Source organism: Chelonoidis abingdonii, chromosome 7 (genome assembly GCF_003597395.2).
Source record: "Chelonoidis abingdonii isolate Lonesome George chromosome 7, CheloAbing_2.0, whole genome shotgun sequence".
Classification (NCBI taxonomy): domain Eukaryota; kingdom Metazoa; phylum Chordata; order Testudines; family Testudinidae; genus Chelonoidis; species Chelonoidis abingdonii.
The window spans coordinates 67,015,424-67,036,641 of NC_133775.1; the positions used below are offsets into that span (position 1 = coordinate 67,015,424).

At 44.0% G+C, this 21,218-nt stretch overlaps 1 protein-coding gene across 3 annotated transcripts in view; it reads left to right on the forward strand.

The window, feature by feature from the left end:
* The window catches only part of PACS2 (phosphofurin acidic cluster sorting protein 2), a 162,116-nt gene that overhangs the window by 68,537 nt on the left and 72,361 nt on the right, over positions 1–21,218 (forward strand). For 2 of the 3 annotated variants that reach the window (XM_032778310.2, XM_032778311.2), the window contains exons 4-9: positions 113–238; positions 3,197–3,359; positions 6,767–6,840; positions 12,507–12,587; positions 15,898–15,957; positions 18,428–18,585. In XM_032778310.2, the coding sequence (XP_032634201.1) occupies positions 113–238; positions 3,197–3,359; positions 6,767–6,840; positions 12,507–12,587; positions 15,898–15,957; positions 18,428–18,585 (662 nt within the window). The remainder of the gene's footprint in view (positions 1–112; positions 239–3,196; positions 3,360–6,766; positions 6,841–12,506; positions 12,588–15,897; positions 15,958–18,427; positions 18,586–21,218) is intronic. The other variant, XM_032778314.2, reaches the window with a different exon arrangement.

The following is a 21,218-nucleotide window of genomic DNA, read 5'->3' on the forward strand; positions in this document are numbered from 1 at the left end:
TGGGCAAGGTATTTAACCTTAACGAGCACAAGTGTGTGTCAGATGTAAATGGGGTAGTTGGGAGCTAGTGACAAGAAGTATAACACTTTTTTAAATTGTATTCTAACTTCAGTATCCTCACTTCTTGAAAAGAGAAGGCAACAAGCTTCAGATCATGCTGCAAAGGAGGAAGCGATACAAAAACCGAATGATTCTGGGCTACAAGACTTTAGCAGTGGGCTCCATCAACATGGCTGAGGTAGATGTTCATCAACACAACTCAAAGCATTCGGATGGAGTCAGCATATGCCCTTTATCCTCAGTTTAAATGCAAGGCTACCATTCTTTTCTGAGAAAAGTACCTAGATGGCTTTCATGTGTGTGTCACTTTTCAAGTGTACCAAGGTTTATGGGGCAAGAGTGTTAATGGAAATATAAAGTAATAAATGTTGTGTATTTTCTATAAAATATAAACATGAGAAGCATAGACTGGCTTATTTCTCTTAGCGTTTTTAAGGTTCGGGCTCAGTTCCAGGTACTTTACCCAAATATGCTGTCGTTCCCCTTGTATTGAAAACACACTTTGGCATGAGAGTTTAAGGACTTCTAATAAATATTCTGAAAAAATAATGCACAAGAACAGTCAACCAAAGATGCAGTAAATTTAATTCAGTTGAGCTAACATATGTCTGTCTTGAATTCTTGAACATAAATAGCACATTTTATCTTACTCTATTCAAATACATTAAGGTTGCAAAGTCAAGCATTTCAAAGTTAGGAAATGCTGAAATCAAAGTAGCCTATGCAATCTTAATTCTGCTCCTTTCTGCATGTGCGTGGTGATAGTCCACAGTGATTGTATAATTTCCACCATTTTCAGGCACTGAAATCTTGAAGCTTACTTTTCATGGTCATTCTTGTTAATACAACTTGATTGCTTGAATATTCATGGAAAGCAGATGACCAAAGCAAGCTGACTTTCAACTTTGAATCAGTAGTTGTGGGAGATGCTTAGGGTATCCCCTGAACTTCAGTTAGCTCCACTCTAATTTTTATTCCCTAATCTACGCAGCTGTGTACTTTGTAAATATTAAAAATATAGTGTTAGAAGCATTGTGTAGCAGAAACCTGCCATAGTACACTTAGCATAGAAATCTTCCAGAAAATTTCATTCCATAAATTTAGTTCCATCAGTGGAGAATTTATTGCAAAATGAAATGGTTTAACACTGCAATCATGCTAGGTTGTTGTGATATTAGATAACTGATTTTATCTACAGATGATTTATTTTATGTGAATTGTGCTTTTAAATCAAAATACTTTTTCACTACTGCATTTGAGTTTCAGTTAAATCCTAATTTTTGGTTTTTTTGTTTTTGTCTTGTATCATGTTTGGTTCATTGTCAATAATTGGAAATTAAACTAAAAAATATAAGCAGCACTCAAGCTCGCGAGCAAATCTCTTTAAAATGTTAAGCATTCACTGTTGAAATATAATACTTTTTCTTACTGTTCTGTTACTTCTGACAGCAGAGAATATGAAAATGCTAAATATCTGTGAAGTATTTGCAATGTGTTTGAACCTAAAAGAGATTGGAATTTTTTTAAAATCCACTGCTGACAAACTTAATCATCCAGTTTCTGATAAAGCACCCTATAAATAGTATGTCCTGGAATTTTTAGTTTCTTAATTCTTAGAAGAGGTTTTTTTTTCTTCTCCCTGCTCATGTCAGATGCAAAACTGAACAGATAGTTTAAGGGTAGGGGGGTAAACTGGTGAGTCACCTGCATAAAGGTGGCCAGTTGAAGCCTTGAGTGGATGAGGTGACGTGGGGGAGAAGATGGAGAATAGGAAGGGGCCAGATATAGAGTCCTGAGGTACACTGGTAAAGACCAGGAGGGGAGGTGCTATTGAAAGGGCATTTGGATGGGTGGGAAGAGCACAAGAGAGACAGTCTTGGAAGCCTAGAAGAGAATCTATAGGAAGAAGGTGTGATCATCATGTTGAAAGTGGCAAAGAATGAAGAAGCAAATTTCATTTTTTATAGAGCCACAAAGATGTCCCTTTGCCTATGTTTTGACCAGTTTTCATTGTCACATCTAGGTTGCCAGCTGTTTGGGCAGGGACTTGCTTTTTTCAATTTGTTCTATAAAGCACCTAATGTGATTGTCCAGGGAAAGGTCATTGCAGATGGTTTCTTCAGCTGGCTTTAAAGTAGATTTGGATGTTTTTTGTTTGGGAATTCATGAATTGGATAACTAAATGATCACGAAAATTAGTACCCAGGCAAGCTAACAGAATCATAATGAAGGTAATGAAATAACATGCTTCAGTATGATCTGATCACATGTCAAACTGAAATCTTCTGTCCCTGCTGCTTCCTTGAGTTGATAGCCAAGTAAATTCTAAAATAGCATTAAATAGTGTCTATAACTTGTTGTTCTTCTAGACTAGAGGTGGGCAAAATATCACTGGCGGGACCCACCTGCCCGGCCCCTGAGCTCCTGGCTCGGGAGGCTAGCCAGGAGCTCAGGACCCTCCTCTGCTGTTCCCCCTCCCCTGCAGCCTGACCTCACCCCGCCAGTGGTGCAATGCTCTGGGCAGCGGGGCTGCGAGCTCCTGAGGCACTGCCACTGTAGAGCCCTGCCTGATCCAGTGGTCTGTGCTGTGCCAGCCACCAATGCTTCAGGCAGCGCAGTAAGGGGGCGGGGGGGTTGGATAGAGGGCAGGGGAGTTCAGGGTGATGGGCAGGGAGTGGGAGTATGGATAGGAGTCAGGGCAGTCAGAGGGTGGGGAAACGGGGGTTGGGGGGGCAGCCAGGAAGGAGGGAGGATGGATGGGGCGGCGGGGGGCAGTCAGGGGATGGAAAAGGGGTGATTGGATGGGGTAGGGATCCAGGAGAGCAGTTTGGGGGGGTTCTGGGAGGGGTCAGGGGACAGGGAGGGGGGGATGGGAGATGGGCAGGGGTCCCGGGGGGGCCGTCAGAGGGCAAGAAGCGGGGGGGCCCGGCCCACACTCCCTAACCAGCTCTCCATACAATTTCCAAAACCCAATGCAGCTCTCAGGCCAAAAAGTTTGCCCGCCCCTATTCTAGACCCAGGCATTTGAGCCTTCTTGCATACCCAGACTAACTCATTAAATAACTTTTCCAATGTTAGTGGATGGGAATCAGGCCCACAATATTTAAATACAAGACTGTTACTTCCCCAATCCCAGGTGATGCAGCATCCGACTGAAGGAGGCCAGGTTCTGAGCCTTTTCAGTAACATCAAGGAAACCACGGCCAAAGTAGCAGAGATCTGGATCTTCTCACTGTCTAGTCAGCCAATAGACCACGAAGACAGCACCATGCAGCCTAGCCAGAAGATCAAGTCCACAGGTAAAAATATACCCTCTGTTGAACTTCAGCTCATCTATTTCCTGCCCCGTCTCTTCCCTCGACAATCCCTTCCTTTTCCCTGAAAGTCCATCTGGTCGGAAACTGCCTCAGTTTACATTTTTGTGATATAAATAAAACAGAAAAAGTCTAAACAAGCTGGCCGTGTCTGTGCCACCATCTTGCTTCCTTCCCCATCCCTCCTCTTGGTCGTCAGATGGTATGTGCTTTCAGGCATGTACTGCCTTATGTTTGTAAAGTGGCTGTCCCAGTGGGGCCTTGGTTCTGCAGGGAGCCTTCCAACAGCACAAATAACAAGGTGCCACTTCCTGCATTTTAGTGATAACCAAATGGCTTCAAGGAGGGCAGGGCTTGGAAAGAGAAAAACTAAATATTTTTTTTAAAAAAACTACAATGTGGTCTAGGAAATTCCTGACCCAGCAGGTTGTGAGGGGTGAAGAGGAACCAAAACAGAGCACTGCAAATAACCATGGAAATCAGCTTTGTTCCTCCTCTTCCATATTCTCTGTGAAGTCAAATCCTCTCTGATCTAGGGCTTGTCTACTGAAGATCAAGCTAAACCACAAAAAGGCACTCTCAGTAAAGAATGAGTGTGTCATTGTGAGGAGCTAGCCTGGAATAGCTACAGTGGACTAGTCACCATGTAAACAAACCCTGTTGCTTCTGAGATCCTGTGCTCCATTGGTTCTTGATAAATTCTCATCTGGCACTAGTTCAGATTTCCTTACCTCTTTACCATGTGTCTCAGGGTAGCTGGTCTCTGCAGATAGACTGAGCCCAGCTTCCCTAGACTAGAGCAGGTGAGGCTTATCCAGCTAATTAAAGGGGCCTGGGCTACACCAGGGTCCATAAAGGGCTGCTAGTAGGCAGCTGGGGAGGAGGGACTGAGACAGGCTGAGCTGTGGTCAGCAGAGGTCACACTGGAATGGAGCCAACTCCTGTGGTGGGTCCCTGGAGCAAGGTGGCCAGGGCTTCCAGGAAGAGAGGGAAGCAGACCTGGACAAGGCAAGGAAGCTGCCAGTAGCTGGAGTGCCAGAGACCCGTGGGAGGAGTGGCCCTGAATCCTGGGGGCCAGGTATTGGTTTAAGGCTGCCTTCTGTTTAACTTTTGTTATAAAAGAATAAACCTCAGCTGATACTGGGTATGGCAGCACATGTTTGGAGGTGGTGGGTGCAGCAGCAGCCCCCAGTGACACCATGACAATAGCATGTAATTATTTGACATTTGGGAATGGACTGGGGGAAGGGGGGGAAGGTTTGTAGCTGATGGTATACAATCCTGCACTCTGAAGGCTAGTGTTTAGTGGTAGAATCTCAGGCAAATGGAGTTAATTTCTAGGACAAATCGGTACCAGTTCTTACCAGCGCTATAACTCTACAGTAATATGAAAGAGGTTCTCGCAACGTGTGTAAGGAGCAACAGAATTGGGGCCCATGCTATTTGATTCCCTTCTCTGTTGCATCATACACAAGCAGCATCATTAGGGAACCATAGGAACCCCATTTTGCTGTTGTTTTTCCAAGGTTTCATTTCTGCACACTCAGCATTAAACTAAGAGCTCTCTACAACGTCTAAACAGAATATAGATTGGTTCCAGTTCCTGGTCTCGCTTAATGTCGCAGTTTGGAGCATGAGCATTTGGCACATTCAGTATACACTTGTTGTACCAAATACTGTAACATAAAAATTAAAAATCTACAACTCTCTGCAGAGTAGAACCAAAGTACAAATGGGAAGCACAACACGAAATAGTATGTGTATGCATCAATAGACCACAAACTGACTCCTCACTGACATGGGGGAGAGAGAGGACATTTTCAAGGATACTCCAAGGAAGTAGAGACCTGTTTCGAGCTGGTGATATTTTGAACTGTTTAACTTCGGTAATATGGGGCAGTGTGCATTTGAAAATTCCATTAGTAAGTTAGATATAAATGTTTATCTCCTTTACCTGTTTTTGATTGGTGACTACTGTATCAACTGGCTGTTTAAAAAAACAAAAAACAGGACGAGTTCTCGCGTGACTAAATTTTGCACACTTCTGGAGAGTAAGTTCATGGGTTGTTTTTAAAAAAAAAATAAATAAAAATAAAAGTGAGATCCCAAAGAAGCGACAGGTTTGTAACATGTTACTGTTTGTTCTTAATCAACTATGTCTTGCTATGGAGTCAACAGGTTCTAGGGTTGGGCTAGCTCAGTGGCTCTCAGCTTTTCCAGATTACTGTACTCCTTTCAGGAGTTTGATTTGTCTTGTGAACCCCCAAGTTTCACCTCAAAAAACAGACATAAGAATACAGAAGTGTCAGAGCACACTATTGCTGAAACATTGCTGACTCATTTTTACTATATAATCATAAAATACATCAATTGGAATATAAAGATTGTATTTACATTTCAGTGTATAGTTTACAGAGCATTATAAACAAATCATTATCTGTGAAACTTTAGTTTGTACTGACTTTGCTAGTGCTTTTTTATATAGCCTGTTGTAAAACTAGGCAAATATCTAGATAAGCTGATGTACCCCTTGGAAGACCTCTGAGTACCCCTAGAGGTACACGTACCCCTGGTTGAGAACCACTGGGCTAGTCAACTCAACCAAATAAGGTACTCTTCCAAAACACGCTCATGGTAACAGTCTAAGTGACACTAACTTAAATTATCTGAGCACAAATCTGTGATTTTTATGCAGTGTGCGTAAAAGATCTTGGTTTCCATGCTTGGAAGCCTTCCCTTTACATGACATCTGCTCTCTGTACCTGCACTGTGACAGGATAATGGCTTAATTCTGATTTCAGATAGGAACTCCATGTTGCAAGATACATGGGCATGCACCACACAGATTCCTAGTTGGAGTCCAGAATAGAGTGAGACAATTTACTTGGTGTATCATTTCAGTAAGGAACAGGATCTTTTTTTCCCTCACCGTATTTGGTCCTGCATACCAGTTGTGCCTGGTTAGGGGAACAAATCCTGGGGAAGTGGGTAGCTTGAGTTGCCCCATGGGTAGAGGCTGAGTGATGCCCACTTCGTCTTGGACTATATGCCAGCAGTCCCTACTTATTTCCTATTGGGATGGGCATTGCAGACTGGCTCTCTCCAGGGCAAGGGCTCACCTGCATGTCAACCTTCTCTACTCTGTGAGTGAATTTCCAGTCTACTAGCAGAGTGTTTATCGTCCTCCTTCTTTCTGTGGCAAGTTCTCATCCCACCTGTCTAGTGCATCTAAAAGATACACCCTTAGTCTTCTCCCCAAATGTTCATATTCCTTGATTCTAGGAATGTTACCCAGTGTGAATTTTTTTAAGTTTGCTCTCCTGAGCAACAAGTCTTCCCCTCCTTTCCAAAGGGAGTCTTATAAGACTTTGTGCCCTTTTCTTACGTTACAGATAACTATTCTGAAGAAGAGTATGAGAGCTTCTCTTCTGAGCAGGAAGCCAGTGATGATGCTGTCCATGGACAGGTATTGTATGAGAAGCTGCTGTTCAGTGCTCTACAAAGGATTTCTCCTCCGGAAGGGTGTAAACTGATAGTAATCGCTCAGCTCTTGCAGCTCCTTTTAACTGAGCCTGCAGTGCTCTGATTGGCTCCCTCTCTGCAGCCTTTCTAGGCAGGTCTGGGGGGACCCACCTTTGCTGTTCCTTTTCTGGGGCGGGGTGTGGTAGGACCACAAGGCCTCCAGCAAGGGGCCTCAGAGGGCCTGTACACCATGTCACAGGGCCCTACAGCCTAGAATTAAACTTGCACGTGGTCTATAACTTTTAAATCTGTACTGCAGTGTTTTTCTCCCCAGTGTTTTCCCCTTCCTTTGAGCTCTGTGCAATTCGGACGTTCCTGGCTAGAAAGGCAGTCACAACAGAGATCTCTCCAGGCTGCTTCTTAAGCAGCCTCAGCCTCCAATGAGTCCAATTGGGGCAAGAAGGATGATGGAACTCTGCCACACTCGACCCACATGAATCGCTGGAATGAGACACTGGTCATGATAGGTCATGCAGATGTTCAAAATGGCTCTGGCTCCAATCTTGGCTCTGCATCTTCAATGTGTGGAAGGTGGAGTGACTGTGTCTCCCGAATGCCACCCATTTGTGTCACCAAAATGAAGGATTGCTCTCTGTAAATGGCCTGGTCTGTGACCTTCCCTTTTCTTTCCTTACATGAGGGACGCAATCATTGTGTTGACTTTTAAATGATGAATTACCAGTAGGCCTCCGAGTTGTTGTCTTGCTGGCACAATGAAGTACTTGACATCTCTTCAGGGTATTCTGGGCTATCTGCTGACTCCTCTTGGCACAGGATATTCCACTCCTGTTTTTGGGGCTTTGCACCATTGCATCTAGAGACTGATGTAAGGGAAAACTGAGATTTCAGAGAAAAGGATAGTGGGTTCAGCGAGGTGCTGGTATTTATGCTGACGTGTCTGAGCCCTGGTTGCTCAGCAACACGCTGCACTCCTAGGGTTTAGTTCTCTCTGCCTTTCTCTATGCAGGATCAGTACAATCCTTTGCTTGTCTTTACTCAGGGCTAAGTCTCTGCCTCCCCAGTACTTAAAACCCTGCAGGTGAAGACTGAGGGCATGTCTACACTACAAGCTTAACTCAACCTGCATTAGATCCACTTACAGCCCCCTCAGAAGTTACTGCAGTTTTTCATGTCCCTGCTGCCCTTCTTCTGTTGGTGGTGTACATCCTCATAAGCAGTGCTTCCACTGACTTAAGGGGGCAGTGAGGGGTGGCTGGCCGCCCCTCTCTCTTCCCAGGTTCCCAGTAGGGAGCCAGGAGCCCAGAGCTCAGTTCGGAGTGGGGAGCCTGGGCAACAGCCAGGCTCTAGCTGGGTGCCCCCTGTGACGGGTTAGATCACAGAACCCTCCTTGGGAGCTGCCACTTGATGTGCCAAGACTACTTCTGCCCCTGCTTTCCCTGCCAGCTCGGGACCCCAGCACCCTGTCTTGCTGAGCCAGACACACCTGTCTGCTCCAACACGGACCCAGGGTCTGAATTACTTGCCCCAAAACTGCAGACTTAACTGAAAGCAGCTTACAGAAGTGTTCCTGCTTTAACACTCAGATGCCCAACTCCCAGTGGGGTCCAAACCCCAAATAAATGTTTTACCCTGTATAAAGCTTATGAGTTTACCCTGCACAAATTGTTCACTCTCTATAACACTGATAGAGAGATGCACAGCTGTTTGCTCTCCCTCCCACCCCCTGGTATTAATACATACTCTGAGTTAATAAATAAAAAGTGATTTTATTAAATACAGACAGTAGGATTTAAGTGGTTCCAAGTAGTAACAGACAGAACAAAGTGAATTACCAAATGAAATAAAACAAAACATGCAAATCTAAGCCTAATACAGTAATACAACTGAGTACAGGTAAAAATCTCGCCCTGAGAGATGTTTTAATAAGTCTCTTTCACAGACTGGATGCCTTCCTAGTCTGGGCACAGTCCTTTCCCTGGTACAGCCCTTGTTCCAGCTCAGGTGGTAGCTAGGGGATTCCTCATGATGGCTCCTCCTCCTTTTTTCTGTTCCACACATTTACGTATCTTTTGCATAAGATGGGAATCCTTTGTCCCTCTGGGTTCCCACTCCCCTTCTCAATGGAAAAGCACCAAGTTAAAGATGGATTCCAGTTCAGGTGACATGATCACATGTCACTGTAAGACTTTATTATCCACTTGCCAGCACACAGGTATACAGGGAGACTTACAGGTAAAACACTGCCATCTGCAGTCATTTGTCCTGGTTAATGGGAGTCATCAAGATTCCAAACCACCATTAATGGCCCACACTTTGCATAATTACAATAGGCCCTCAGAGTTATATTTCATATTTCTAGTTTCAGATACAAGAGTTGTACATTTATACAAATAGGATGCTCACACTTAGTAGATTATAAGCTTCGTAATGATATCTTACAAGAGACCTTTTGCGTGAAGCATATTCCAGTTACGTTAGCATTTTTTCATAAAATTATATAGAGTGCAACGTCACACACTCCACCTGCCCTGGGATGACAGTCAGGCACGGGGTTCACAGCATGGAGCCTTCCAGCCCTTGTCAATTTCATGGCTCCAGTGCAGAGCTGTAAAATTGGCAAGAATGACAACCAATAGCTCATGTAAGTTAAGCAATGTCTACACAGAAACTGCATCACCCTAACTACACTGACATAAGCCCCACACCTCTCGTGGAGGTGGAGTTATGTCAGTGTAATAGGGCACTTAGGGCATGTCTACACTACGAAATTAGTTTGATTTTATAGAAGTCTATCTTTAGCAACCGATTTTATACAGTCCATTGTGTGTGTCCCTAATAAGCAAGGCCAGCTCCAGACACCAGCACAGCAAGCAGGTGCCTGGGGCGGCCAACGGAAAGAGGGCACGTCCAGCTTTTCAGCGGCAATTCGACGGTAGGTCCCTCAGTTCCTCTTGTAGGGAAGGACCTGCCGCCTATCATGGCTTTTCTTTTTGTTTTGTTTCGCCACTTGGGGCCGCAAAAACGCTGGAGTGGACCCTGCCAATAAGCACATTATGTCAGTGAAGTGTGTCCTCAATACAGTGGCTAGCATTGACTCACGGAGTGGTGCACCTTGGGTAGCTATCCCACAGTCCCTGCTGCCCATTGGAATTCTGGGTTAAGCTCCCAATGTCTGATGGGGCAAAAAACATTGTCGTGGGTGGTTTTGGGCACATGTGGTCAGTCTTCCCTCCTTCCATTCTTCCCTCCCTGAAAGCAACGGAAAACAATTGTTTCACGCCTTTCTTCCTCGGTTATCCATGCAGATACGCAAGCATGGAGCCCGCTCAGCTGGACACTGCTTTTGTAAGCTTTGTAAATACCTTGCGCATTATCCTGCAGTATGTGCAGAGCCTAGCTGGGAGCCCCAAGCAAAAGGAAGATTGTGAGGAGGACATGGACACAGACGTTCCTGAAAGCACGGGATGTGGCAATTGGGATATCATGGTGGCATTGGGGCATGTGGATACAATGGAATGCCAATTCTGGGCCCAGCAAACAAGCACAGACTGGTGGGACCCCATAGTGTTGCACGTCTGGGATAATTTCCAGTGGCTGTGAAACTTTCGCATGTGCAAGGCCACTTTCATGGAACTTTGAGTTGCTTTCCCCTACCCTGAAGTGCAGGAATACCAAGATGAGAGCTGCCCTGACAGTTGACAAGCAAGTGGCGATAGCCCTGTGGAAGCTTGCAATACCTGACTGCTACCGGAATCAATTCGGAGTAGGCAAATCTACCGTGGGGGCTGCTGTGATCCAAGTAGCCAAGGCAATCAATAATCTTCTGCTAAGAAGGATAGTGACTCTTGGAAATGTGCAGGTCATAGTAGATGGCTTTGCTTCAATGGGGTTCCCTAACTGTGGTGAGGCGGTAGATGGAACGCATATCGCTATCTTTGCACCGGCCCACCTTGCCAAACAGTACATAAACCGCAAGGGATACTTCTCGATGGTGTAGCAAGCACTGGTGGAACACAAGGGCTGTTTCACTGACATCAACATGAGATGGTCGGGAAAGGTGCATGACACTCAGATCTTTCGGAACTCTGGGCTATTCGGAAAGCTTCAACAAGGGGCTTTCTTCCCAGACAAGAAAATTATTGTTGGAGATGTTGAAATACCAATAGTTATCCTTGGGGACCCAGCTTACCCCTTGCTCCCATGGCTCATGAAGCTGTACATGGCACCCTGGACAGCAGAAAGGAGCAGTTCAACTATAGCGGAGCAAGTGCAGAATGGTGGTAGAATGTGCCTTTGGACGTTTTAAAAGGGCGCTGGCACTGTTTGCTGAGTAGATCAGACCTCAGCAAAAGCAATATTCCCATTGTTATTGCTGCTTGCTGTGTGTTCCATAATATCTGTGAGAGTAAGGGGGAGACGTTTTTGGCAGGGTGGGAGGTTGAGGAAAATCACCTGGTGGCCAATTTTGAACAGGCAGACACCAGGGCAATTAGAAGAGCACCAACGCACGCTGCGCATCACCAGAGGGGTCTTCTCTGCCTTCAGGGTCCGAGAACAATTCACCCTGGGAGGGTCTTGGATCCAGGTAAAGCTGAAGGTCATGACTGCCGGGGAGAACAGATTCTCCGCTTGCCTGCTACGCGTTCTCCACCTCCTCTTCCTCATCCACAAAATCCTCCTCCATGTTGCGTGAGGCTGCCATCTTGCAGGTGTCCACGGACAGTGGTGGGGTAGTGGTAGGGTCCCCCCCTAGAATGGCATGCAGCTGATCATAGAAGTGGCATGTCTGGGGCTCTGACCCAGAGCGACCATTTGCCTCCTTTGTCTTTTGATAGGCTTGCCTGAGCTCCTTAATTTTCACGCTGCACTGCTGTGTGTCCCTGATATAGTCTCTGACCACCATGCCCTGTGTGATTTTGGCATATATATCAGGATTTCTTCTACTGGATTGGAGTTCTGCCTGCACAGATTCTTCTCTCCATACAGCATTCAGATCCAGTGTCTCCCGTTCGCTCCATGCTGGAGCTTATTTGTGATTCTGGGACTGCATGGTCACCTCTTCTGCCAAGCTCACCATACTGACCAAACAGAAAATAAAATTCAAAATTTCCTGGGGCTTTTCCTGTGTACCTGGCTAGGCATCGGAGTTGAAAGTGCTGTCCAGAGCGGTCACATTGAAGCACTCTGGGATAGCTCCCACAGGCCAATACCATCAAATTCCACAGTGCTGTGTCTACAGTACCCCAAATTCAACCTAGGAAGGTTGATTTTTAGCACTACTGTCCTCGTCATGAAGGAGTACAGCAGTCAATTTTAAGAGCCCTTTAGGTTGACAGAACGGGGTTGGTTGTGTAGACGCATTCCTTATAAAATCAACCTAACACGGCTAAATTCAACCTAACCTTGTAGTGTAGACCAGGCCTAACATCAGCGGGAGCATGGCTGTAGTGTAGACACTGACATAATTAGGTTGACCTAACTGTAGTATAGACCAGGCCTTAGCCAGTCTTTCCTGTGCACTCGTATAATACTAATCAGTCCCTGGCATGTGTTTTGTTGCAGAAATGAAACATTTTGCATAATAATAATAAAATAGCCCTTGCTTGTTCTTGAGGCAAGTGTAAAATCTAACTCCTCCTTTCTGTGCAGGATTTGGACGATGATGACTATGAGCTGGGCAAGCCAAAGAAACAGCGGAGATCGATAGTAAGAACGACGTCCATAACCAGGGTCGGTGGAAATTAGTTTTACTAACACTGAAGGGGTTTGGCCAGAATGTGCATGCAGCTCTAGAGATTTACAGAGCTATTTACACAATGGTCCCAATGGCGAAATCAGAGAGAACCACAGGAGGTGGGAAAGTCCAGAACTAAAATCTAGCAAAGTGATCAAAGTACCGATCAAACCACAGCAGATACTGACAGCCTTATCTGAGTGTACCATCCTGTATCACTTGTGTTGCCTGTAAAGTGAGAGGACCCCCATGAAAATCATTTAAGGTGAAATTGACTGGGTGCAGAGGCTAACACAAGATCCATGCATTTCTAAGCCTCCGAGTAGGCTTGAAGTGGGGCATAGGCCTTTTGCTGGCCCTCTGCATGAGGGTGAATTCAGCCCAGATGAGCATTTCAAAGTGAAATAATGGAGATGAAGTATGAAATAATCAAGTGGGTTAATGCAAGATGGCACATGTGTAGTTCAGGCTATAGAACTCGTCAGATGACATTATCTGGTAAATGATACACAGTCATAATATATGCACACAGAGACAGTTAAATTTTAGCATAAAACCTTAACTTTCCTTTGAGTGCTGCATCCTTGATGATGGTTTAGTTTTTTTGTTTAAAGTATTTGTGCCACATACGAGATTATAATAACTCTAGCCACTGAGTTATTGCAGCAACCATGGAATAAGCAGGATTTATTTTGGACCTTAGCGTAGGTCTGAAGTACAGTCTACACACTTATCTACCTCCACTAGCACTATTTCTGACATCTGAGAGAGTTCTGAATAGGCCACATTTTTTCAAATAATAGAAATCTGCCACCAAAAGAAGTTTCTTCTTCCCCTAAATGAGGCTCACGAAAAATCATCAGATGCTGGTTTACTAGCTCTTCAGGCCTGGATCAGCGACAGTGTTAAGATCTTTTTAAAAATCTTGTGACAGAATTATTCATCTTGACTAATAAGTAATGCAGCTTTCGTATGATATAAATAATTTGTTTCTAGTCCTGGCATTTAATCAAATATTGGATCTGAAAACTGCAATCCCATAACTGAATAAAAAAAAAAAAAAAGCTGCATTTTCTAAACTAATATTTGTTAACTTTTTTCCACAGGGGAAGAGGCTTGTATTTTAACTAATAAGGCAGCCTGGCCTTAGAGACTTACCGATAATTAAAAAGAATAAAAACTTATGAGAACTTTCTAAATAGACTTTGTCTAGACTCTTTGGTGCTTGCAAAATATGGGGGAGGGGAGAGGGGGCACACCGCGGAAAGCTGAGTTTGAGATGACCTGCATAACTCGAGATGAGACAGCCCCTTGACAAAGATGGTTATCCATCTCCAAACTTATGTCAGTGAACAATTTATACCACAATTGGCACCATTCTATCATTATACCTCACACAGGCACATATTTATGAAAACAGTTGCAGCCTGCATTTCACAAACCACTGTATAAATTCACTTGTTTGAGGGGAACTGTGTATCTATTGGCTTTGTTATGGTCATCCCAAAGTCAAAACAACAAAAAACAGTACCTAATAGTATCCACACCATGGTGTTTGTAGATAATGCCAAGAAGTTAGAGGTGGGGCCCTACAAAATTCACAGCCATGGAAAACCTGTCATGGACCATGAAATCTGGTCTTTTGTGTGCTTTTACCTTGTACTATACAGATTTCACAGGGGAGACCAGTGTTTCTCAAATTGGGGGTCCTGACCCAAAAGGGAGTTGTGGGTGCAGTGTGGTATTGCCACCCTTACTTTTGCGCTGCCTTCAGAACTGGGCAGCCAAAGAGCACTCAGCTCTGAAGGCAGTACCTGGCCAATACCATACCATGCCACCCTTACTTTTGCGCTGCTGCCTTCACAGCTGGGCGGCTGGAGAGTGGCGGGTGCTGACTGAGGGCCCAGCTCTGAAGGCAGCACTGTAGAAGTAAGAGTAGCAGTACTGCAACTCTTTCTCTTCCCCTCCCACTAACCTTGCGACCCTTCCACAACGCCTTTTTGGGTCAGGACCCCTACAATTACTACACTGCAATTTCAGATTTAAATAGCTGAAATCATGATATGCACGATTTCCTAGGACTATGAAATTGACCAAAATGGACCATAAATTTGGTAGGGCCCTACTTATAGGCAAAGATTTTTAAAAATCTCCTGAGGTCATATTTAGGCATGTCTAATTTTTTTCAGAAGGTCGGTAAGAGCTGCTGGGTGCTCAGCATTTCTATGAATTGGGCAGGTGCTTAAATATAGAATTAAAATCTCTAGGCTGGACTGCGTATGAACACAGACAGTAGAAGTTGCTGGGAAGGAAATAGCCAGCAAAATGAGGAACTAGCCTTCACTCAGGCTGGGCCCACTGATATTGCTTCCCCCCATTCAGAATAGCGGCCACTCTTACATAGTTCAGCTAGCCCATGCCAGTTCTCTCAGGAGGTCTAGTGAAAACTTATATGGCCAGAGTTTTGCAAAACTTGTGTTTTAAAGCCAAACATCCCAGGTTTGTTAAACTCTCTGCAAAGGTTAAGATTGGTTTCATCCTGCTGCAGGCCAGGGGCTTATGGGTTTTGGTAGAAATTAGGCAAAACCCAATGCTTTGGGTTGTGTTGTATTTGAGTGAAGCTCTGCATTCAGAACTCAGGTGGCACAGACTCTGGCAGGCCAAAAGGCTTGTCAAAAACCCAAACCCCTCCACCTACCCAAGTCGCTACAACTCCACTGTTAAGGTGAAATATTTTGCCAAGATGAACTGCAGATCCTTGCTATGGAACCTATTTTCCGGTCACCCACATGGGGGAGACTGAGACACCCCCATCAACTGTAAGAGTTTGTGTGAAAACTCACTGCTCCCTTGTGGAAAAGGGTTAGTTGTAACTCTGAAGGCAGGTGGAACTTCTGCATTAAGGAGGCAGAAGAACAGCCTCAAGCATTCACTATATTTGTCAGCTTGTGACTAACTGGCAGTCTAAAAAATGTTGTCTTTCCACTAGATCCATAAACACCTGGCTAGCTGAGTGCAACGTTTAATATATGTTGGGAGCCCACAGAGGTACAATGTGGCTAAACCAGTCAGGGCTGGAACTGAGCTGATGTAAATATGGATAGGATAGCATATAGCCTGGGGGATTCTGCTTTGCTTGGGGAATGGCACATAGATAGGAGAAAGGGCAGCAGCGCTCCTTGGTTTGTGGATCAGCCTCTTACATGTTTCTACCTAGGAGCAGTCAGTGTATCCATTTTTAACTGTGATGGTGCACCTGTGCATTCCCTCTTGTCGTATTCACGTAAAAGTGTTCTTGACTTACAGCAACAAAACTTCAAGCAGAAAGTGGTGGCGTTGCTGAGAAGGTTTAAAGTATCTGATGAGGTAAGTTAGTTAACACTCACTTATACCTCAAACGTGCTCATTCAACTGCTTCATGGGTTCAGCTTATTTTCAGGCTGTTTTTCCTCCCTTCTCTCTTTTGCTTTCTTTTCTTTGTTCTCATATCTGTACTGGGAAGTGTCCTAAGTTTCCCCAGTGACTTTGCCCAACATTCTGAAGCTCTGTTTGGACCTCGGTTGGACAGGGCAAGTTCAGTGCTAACTTCAAAAAGCCATCAAGATTATCTGGGTGCAATTTTGTCAAAGATTTAAAAGACTCTTGAGCACCCTCTTGCTTGCAGACTGGTTTGCAATCATACGTGACCCTTTCAAAGACTAGTAGTCTAGTGTTCATTGCCCATTAAGTTAGATCAGTTTGTTTTCTTATCTCACATATTATAAAAGCTTTGCAAAATATGCAGAGGAAACAAAACAAAAAAAAATCCCCATCCAGTGAAAGATGGAAAAAAGATGGCAAAGAGACATACAAAGGAAATTCAAAGAAAACTTAAAAAAAAGCATCAGATGCAAATGCAGCCCAACAGTTCACACAATTTGGACTGCCCCATCCATATGAAACACACCAAACACAACCACCATGGTCCCATAGAGGTAGGTAAATGTTCCCACAGGAAAGTAACTAGCCAGATGATTCAACTGAAAGCAACTCATTCCACCTTGGGACTTTATTCTTCCAAACACAGCTGCTAAGGGAAAAGAAGGCACTTGACCCCACTGGTGCCCCAAGCTGTTGGGTTCTCCATGTCTCGTGGCATCAAGTAAACATCCCTATCAAAATCACTGTTTCCTTGATATCCAGTCCTTATGTAATCCTTCCATCTGTAAAGTACTGTTCTGAAGACTCTCGCTCCAGCCATGTTGGCCTCCATATAGAACCTGCTGTCTGTAGGAGGCCACCTATTTGTGGGAGATGCAATTCCTGCAAAATAGACTGTTCTTCCATGGGTGGAATGCCCTACTTTACCCCTCCCCCCACCTTTTATTCCTATTCCTACTAAGGAAAAGCAACTCTGCAGGAATAGTATAGGTTTCAGAGTAGCAGCTGTGTTAGTCTGTATCCGCAAAAAGAACAGGAGTGCTTGTAGCACCTTAGAAACTAACAAATTTGAGCATGAGCTTTCATGGACTACAGCCCACTTCATCAGATGCATAAATGGAACATATAGTAAGAAAAAATATATATATACCAACTCAAAGAGGCTAATGAATTAAGATGAGCTATTATCAGCAGGAGAAAAAAGTATCCTCACACCTTAATCATAGAATATTAGGTTGGAAGGGACCTCAGGAGGTCATCTAGTCCAACCCCCTGCTCAAAGCAGGGCCAATCCCCAGACAGATTTTTTGCCCCAGTTCCCCAAATGGTCCCCTCAAGGATTGAACTCACAACCCTGGGTTTAACAGGCCAATGCTCAAACCACTGAGCTATCCCTCCCCCCCTGCCAAGTTGACCTTCTTGTTAACTGTCTGAAATGGGACATCTTGATGATCACTACAAGTTTTTTTTCTCTTGCTGATAATAGCTCATTTTAATTCATTAGCCTCTTAGAGTTGGTATGGCAACTTTTACATGTTCATGTTCTCTGTATGTATATATATCTTCTTACTATATGTTCCATTCTATGCATCTGATGAAGTGGGCTTTAGCCCACAAAAACTTGTGCTCAAATTTGTTAGTTCTAAGGTGCCACAAGTACTCTTTTTGAGGAATAGTATAGTAGCTGAGATCTGGGCCAGCTGCACTGCTGCTGTTCAGGAGAGACCACCCTCTGGTGCTGGCTTTAGGATTGGCACCAAACTGCACCCATCTCAAGATCCTATTCTGACTATAGATGTTTTGTTCCTGTCCGTCTCTCACATGCAAGGAAACTGATGGAAGCTTTGGTTTATGGACTTTCTACTAGATTCTTGCTAACCTTCAGTTTGCTAATGAGGGAAATCCCTTCTGGATATAATCTTTTATTCTTTTAATCGCCTGCAGATACTACAATGAAATAGTCAGAAGGAGCTGGAGAGTCCGTTCAAGGTTAGGTGACCTGAGGAGAATACAAGCTGGAATATTATATACTTTTGTACTCTTGGTAGAATATTTATAATTGGCTCACACTCTAAAGTTCCATTTATAAATAAAAGGGCTGTTAAAAGATTTAGTCCAATAGGTGAACAGGTTGCTTGTAACGTCTACAACACCTTTTACTGATGTGCTTATAAATCATCTATAATACGCACAGCTCATGTCTGTAAAAGGCTTAAACATCTATTAACTCTTTATAAATGGAATTCACACAGTGACCCCACAGTGATGTGTTCTTCGACTCGCCTGACTTTTGGGGGCTACCGGAAATACCAGTCTATTGTACAGCAGTCGCTGTGTGTACTGAGATGACTTGGGATGGATCTGTCCCCTAATCATTTCTGTGCTGCCTGGTTGTATCCATGTGTCTTGTGCTTAGGTTCTGGATTCAGAGCAGGACCCAGCAGAGCATGTGCCAGAAGTGGAGGAAGACTTGGACCTTCTGTACGATACATTGGATATAGACAACCCCAGTGACAGTGGCCCTGAAATGGAAGATGACGACAGTGTCCTCAGCACTCCTAAACCAAAGTTAAAGTAAGAGAATTGGGCTCTGGGGTCGGTATGGGCTTAAAGGAGCCGTAGGTAAATTTTACTGGTTGAGAAACAAAACAGTGCTTGGCTGCTAAAGTGCTTTACAGCCTCCATTTCCAGCTAAGACTTTGGAAATATTTTTTTTGGAAGGGAGGGAACTGAAAATGAATCCACTCTAACACCATTTATAATTACATGTTTCATTCATTCCATTCCTACTTTCCTTTTCCCCTTGACTTGGCAATGGGTCACGGTATGTATTTTAACCACAGCATGAAAGATTTGCACATGCTGGCATCTTACCCCGTTAGCCCTGCTCTCACCACATCGCATTGTTAAGTGTGCTGCCTGGTCTTATGCATTGCAGACAGAACAGAGGCGGGTGCTATTTGATGCCTATATCAGACAGATGGAGGTGTAAAGTGCCCATTGGCAGTAAGTGGAACTAAAAACTATATGCACACATCCCCCTGCTGGGGAAGAGGAAGAGAGGATGGGAGAAGAATGCGCCAAATGGAGTCATCAGACCAGAACCAGCAGCAACTGAAAGTCGAGAGAGGCCAGGCTGTGAGGGAGTGTATGGTAGGTCCAGGAGGAGGAGGGTAAATTATGGGAAAGTTGTTAGATGCCATTGTGAGATGGCTTCAGTGGAGTTGAAAAGGTGGAAACTGGACCAAGGGTGGAGTTGGAGAGGAACTTGAAGCAGTGGTTGTCAAGGCCATTCTCAGTGAATTTAGAGGAGAAAGGAGATGGGGCAGTGGCTGGAGAGACAATTGAAGTCAAGAAGGGCGCTTTGCTGATGGGGTTGATTGGGGCATGCCTGGATTTTGAGGAGCACACGCTAGGCAAGAAGACAGCAAATGGAAAGGAAAGTAGTAGCCAGGTGGGGATTGTGTTGAAGTGAGTGAAAGGGTTTGGGGAAGAGAGCAGACAAGGCGTTATGGGATTGGGAAGAATGAGAGGTGGTTGGAAGCTGCAGAGGCAGGATAAGGGAAGCCAAGGGAGATCTTGTAAAGCTGTGTCTTTGAAAAAGGTGGCAAGACCTTGTGGGAGGGATGGTTTCACTGGGGAATCAAAGGCAGGAAATGAATGCAAGGAGAAGTGTTTTGCACTGAGTATGCCAGGCCTGACAGAGGAGAGAACCTATTATCGTTTAATGTTCTGATGATGAAAAACTAGCACAGCAGTGAGTCAGTATGGTCTGTGTTAAATGGATTAAATGCCAGCTAGCTGATAGGTTGAAAAATGTAATTGTTAATTGGGGAATAATCAACTAGAAGTGCTGAGAATCTGTTCCTGGTCAATGCTATTCAGTATTTTGCCAATGAACTGGAAGAAAATGCAAAGTTTATTGCTGATATTTTGCAGGTGATGACACAGATTGGTGGTAGGTAAATTACTGGGACAGGTTGCTTGTAGAGGAACATAGACCACTTGGTATACTGGACAAAGTCAGATATCCATTTTCATGTGGTCAAATGCAAGGCCTTACATCTACAAACTAAAAATATAGGGTATACCTAATTTAGTCCGTCATTCTTTATGGCAAGGAATGATTCTGCAACGGACTTGCAGGTAATGGTGGGTACCTTGAAAGCTCGTGTTCAGGTGCTGGAGTTAAAAGGGCTAACTCAGCATTTGTATATAAACAAGGGTATATCAAATAGGAGTAGGAAGGGGATACTATTACCTCTGCATGCAGCATTAAGGAAACTGTTTCTGGAAGCCTGCATCCATTCTGGTGTCCACATTTTATAAGAAGGTTGAAAAACTGGAGGGTTTATAAAGCTAAATGATTTGCAGAATGGAAAATGTCTCTAAAATGAGAAACTATTATAGATTATGATCAAGTAACCACTTAACCTTCTTTGTTAAACCAAGTATCTGTGTGGGAAGAAGATCTGATAATAGATGGTTCTTCAACCTTTAAGACACAGGCACAACAAGAGCCATTGGCTGGAAGATAAGCTAGATAAGTTCAAACTGAAAATAAGGTGCAGATTTTTAAAACTGAGGCTGATTTAACTATCAGAACAGATTGAGAGTTTAATATGCTGCTTGGCAATCATTTTTAGACTGGATGTCTGTCTGAAAGATATACATTCTAGCTCAGCCACAAGTTATGGGGCTTGATGCAGGTCTCACAGCATGAAGCCTGTTCTATAGAAGGTTGAACCAGATGATCACAGTGCTAAGAGAATAAAAATCTATTAAAATTTCATTTCAGTTTGACAAGTCATTTTAAGGCTTGAAGTTACTATATATCTGGCTCGGAAGCGTGTCTCTTTTGCCACCAGAAGTTGGTCCAATAAAAGATATTTTCTCTATCATCTATGAAAATAATTTAAATGCTGAATCAGTTACTTCTCAGAGACTTGAATGAGTTAAAAGCTGCTTTTTTATATAGAGTCAGGGGACAGCATCTCTAGCTTTTGGGGTCAGCCTTTGTAAATATGGCACAGTGTCAAGTACTGCATTACATTACTATAAAGACTGATTGTATAGATGTGTGAATGCTGGCATATACTTTTTTCCTAATGTCAGTACAGTACTTCCAGTTTGTGTAGAAAGGCTTTCACTTTAGTTGCATTGGGTACAAGTAGTTTCATGTTTACAGTTAAATCATGTCATCTAGT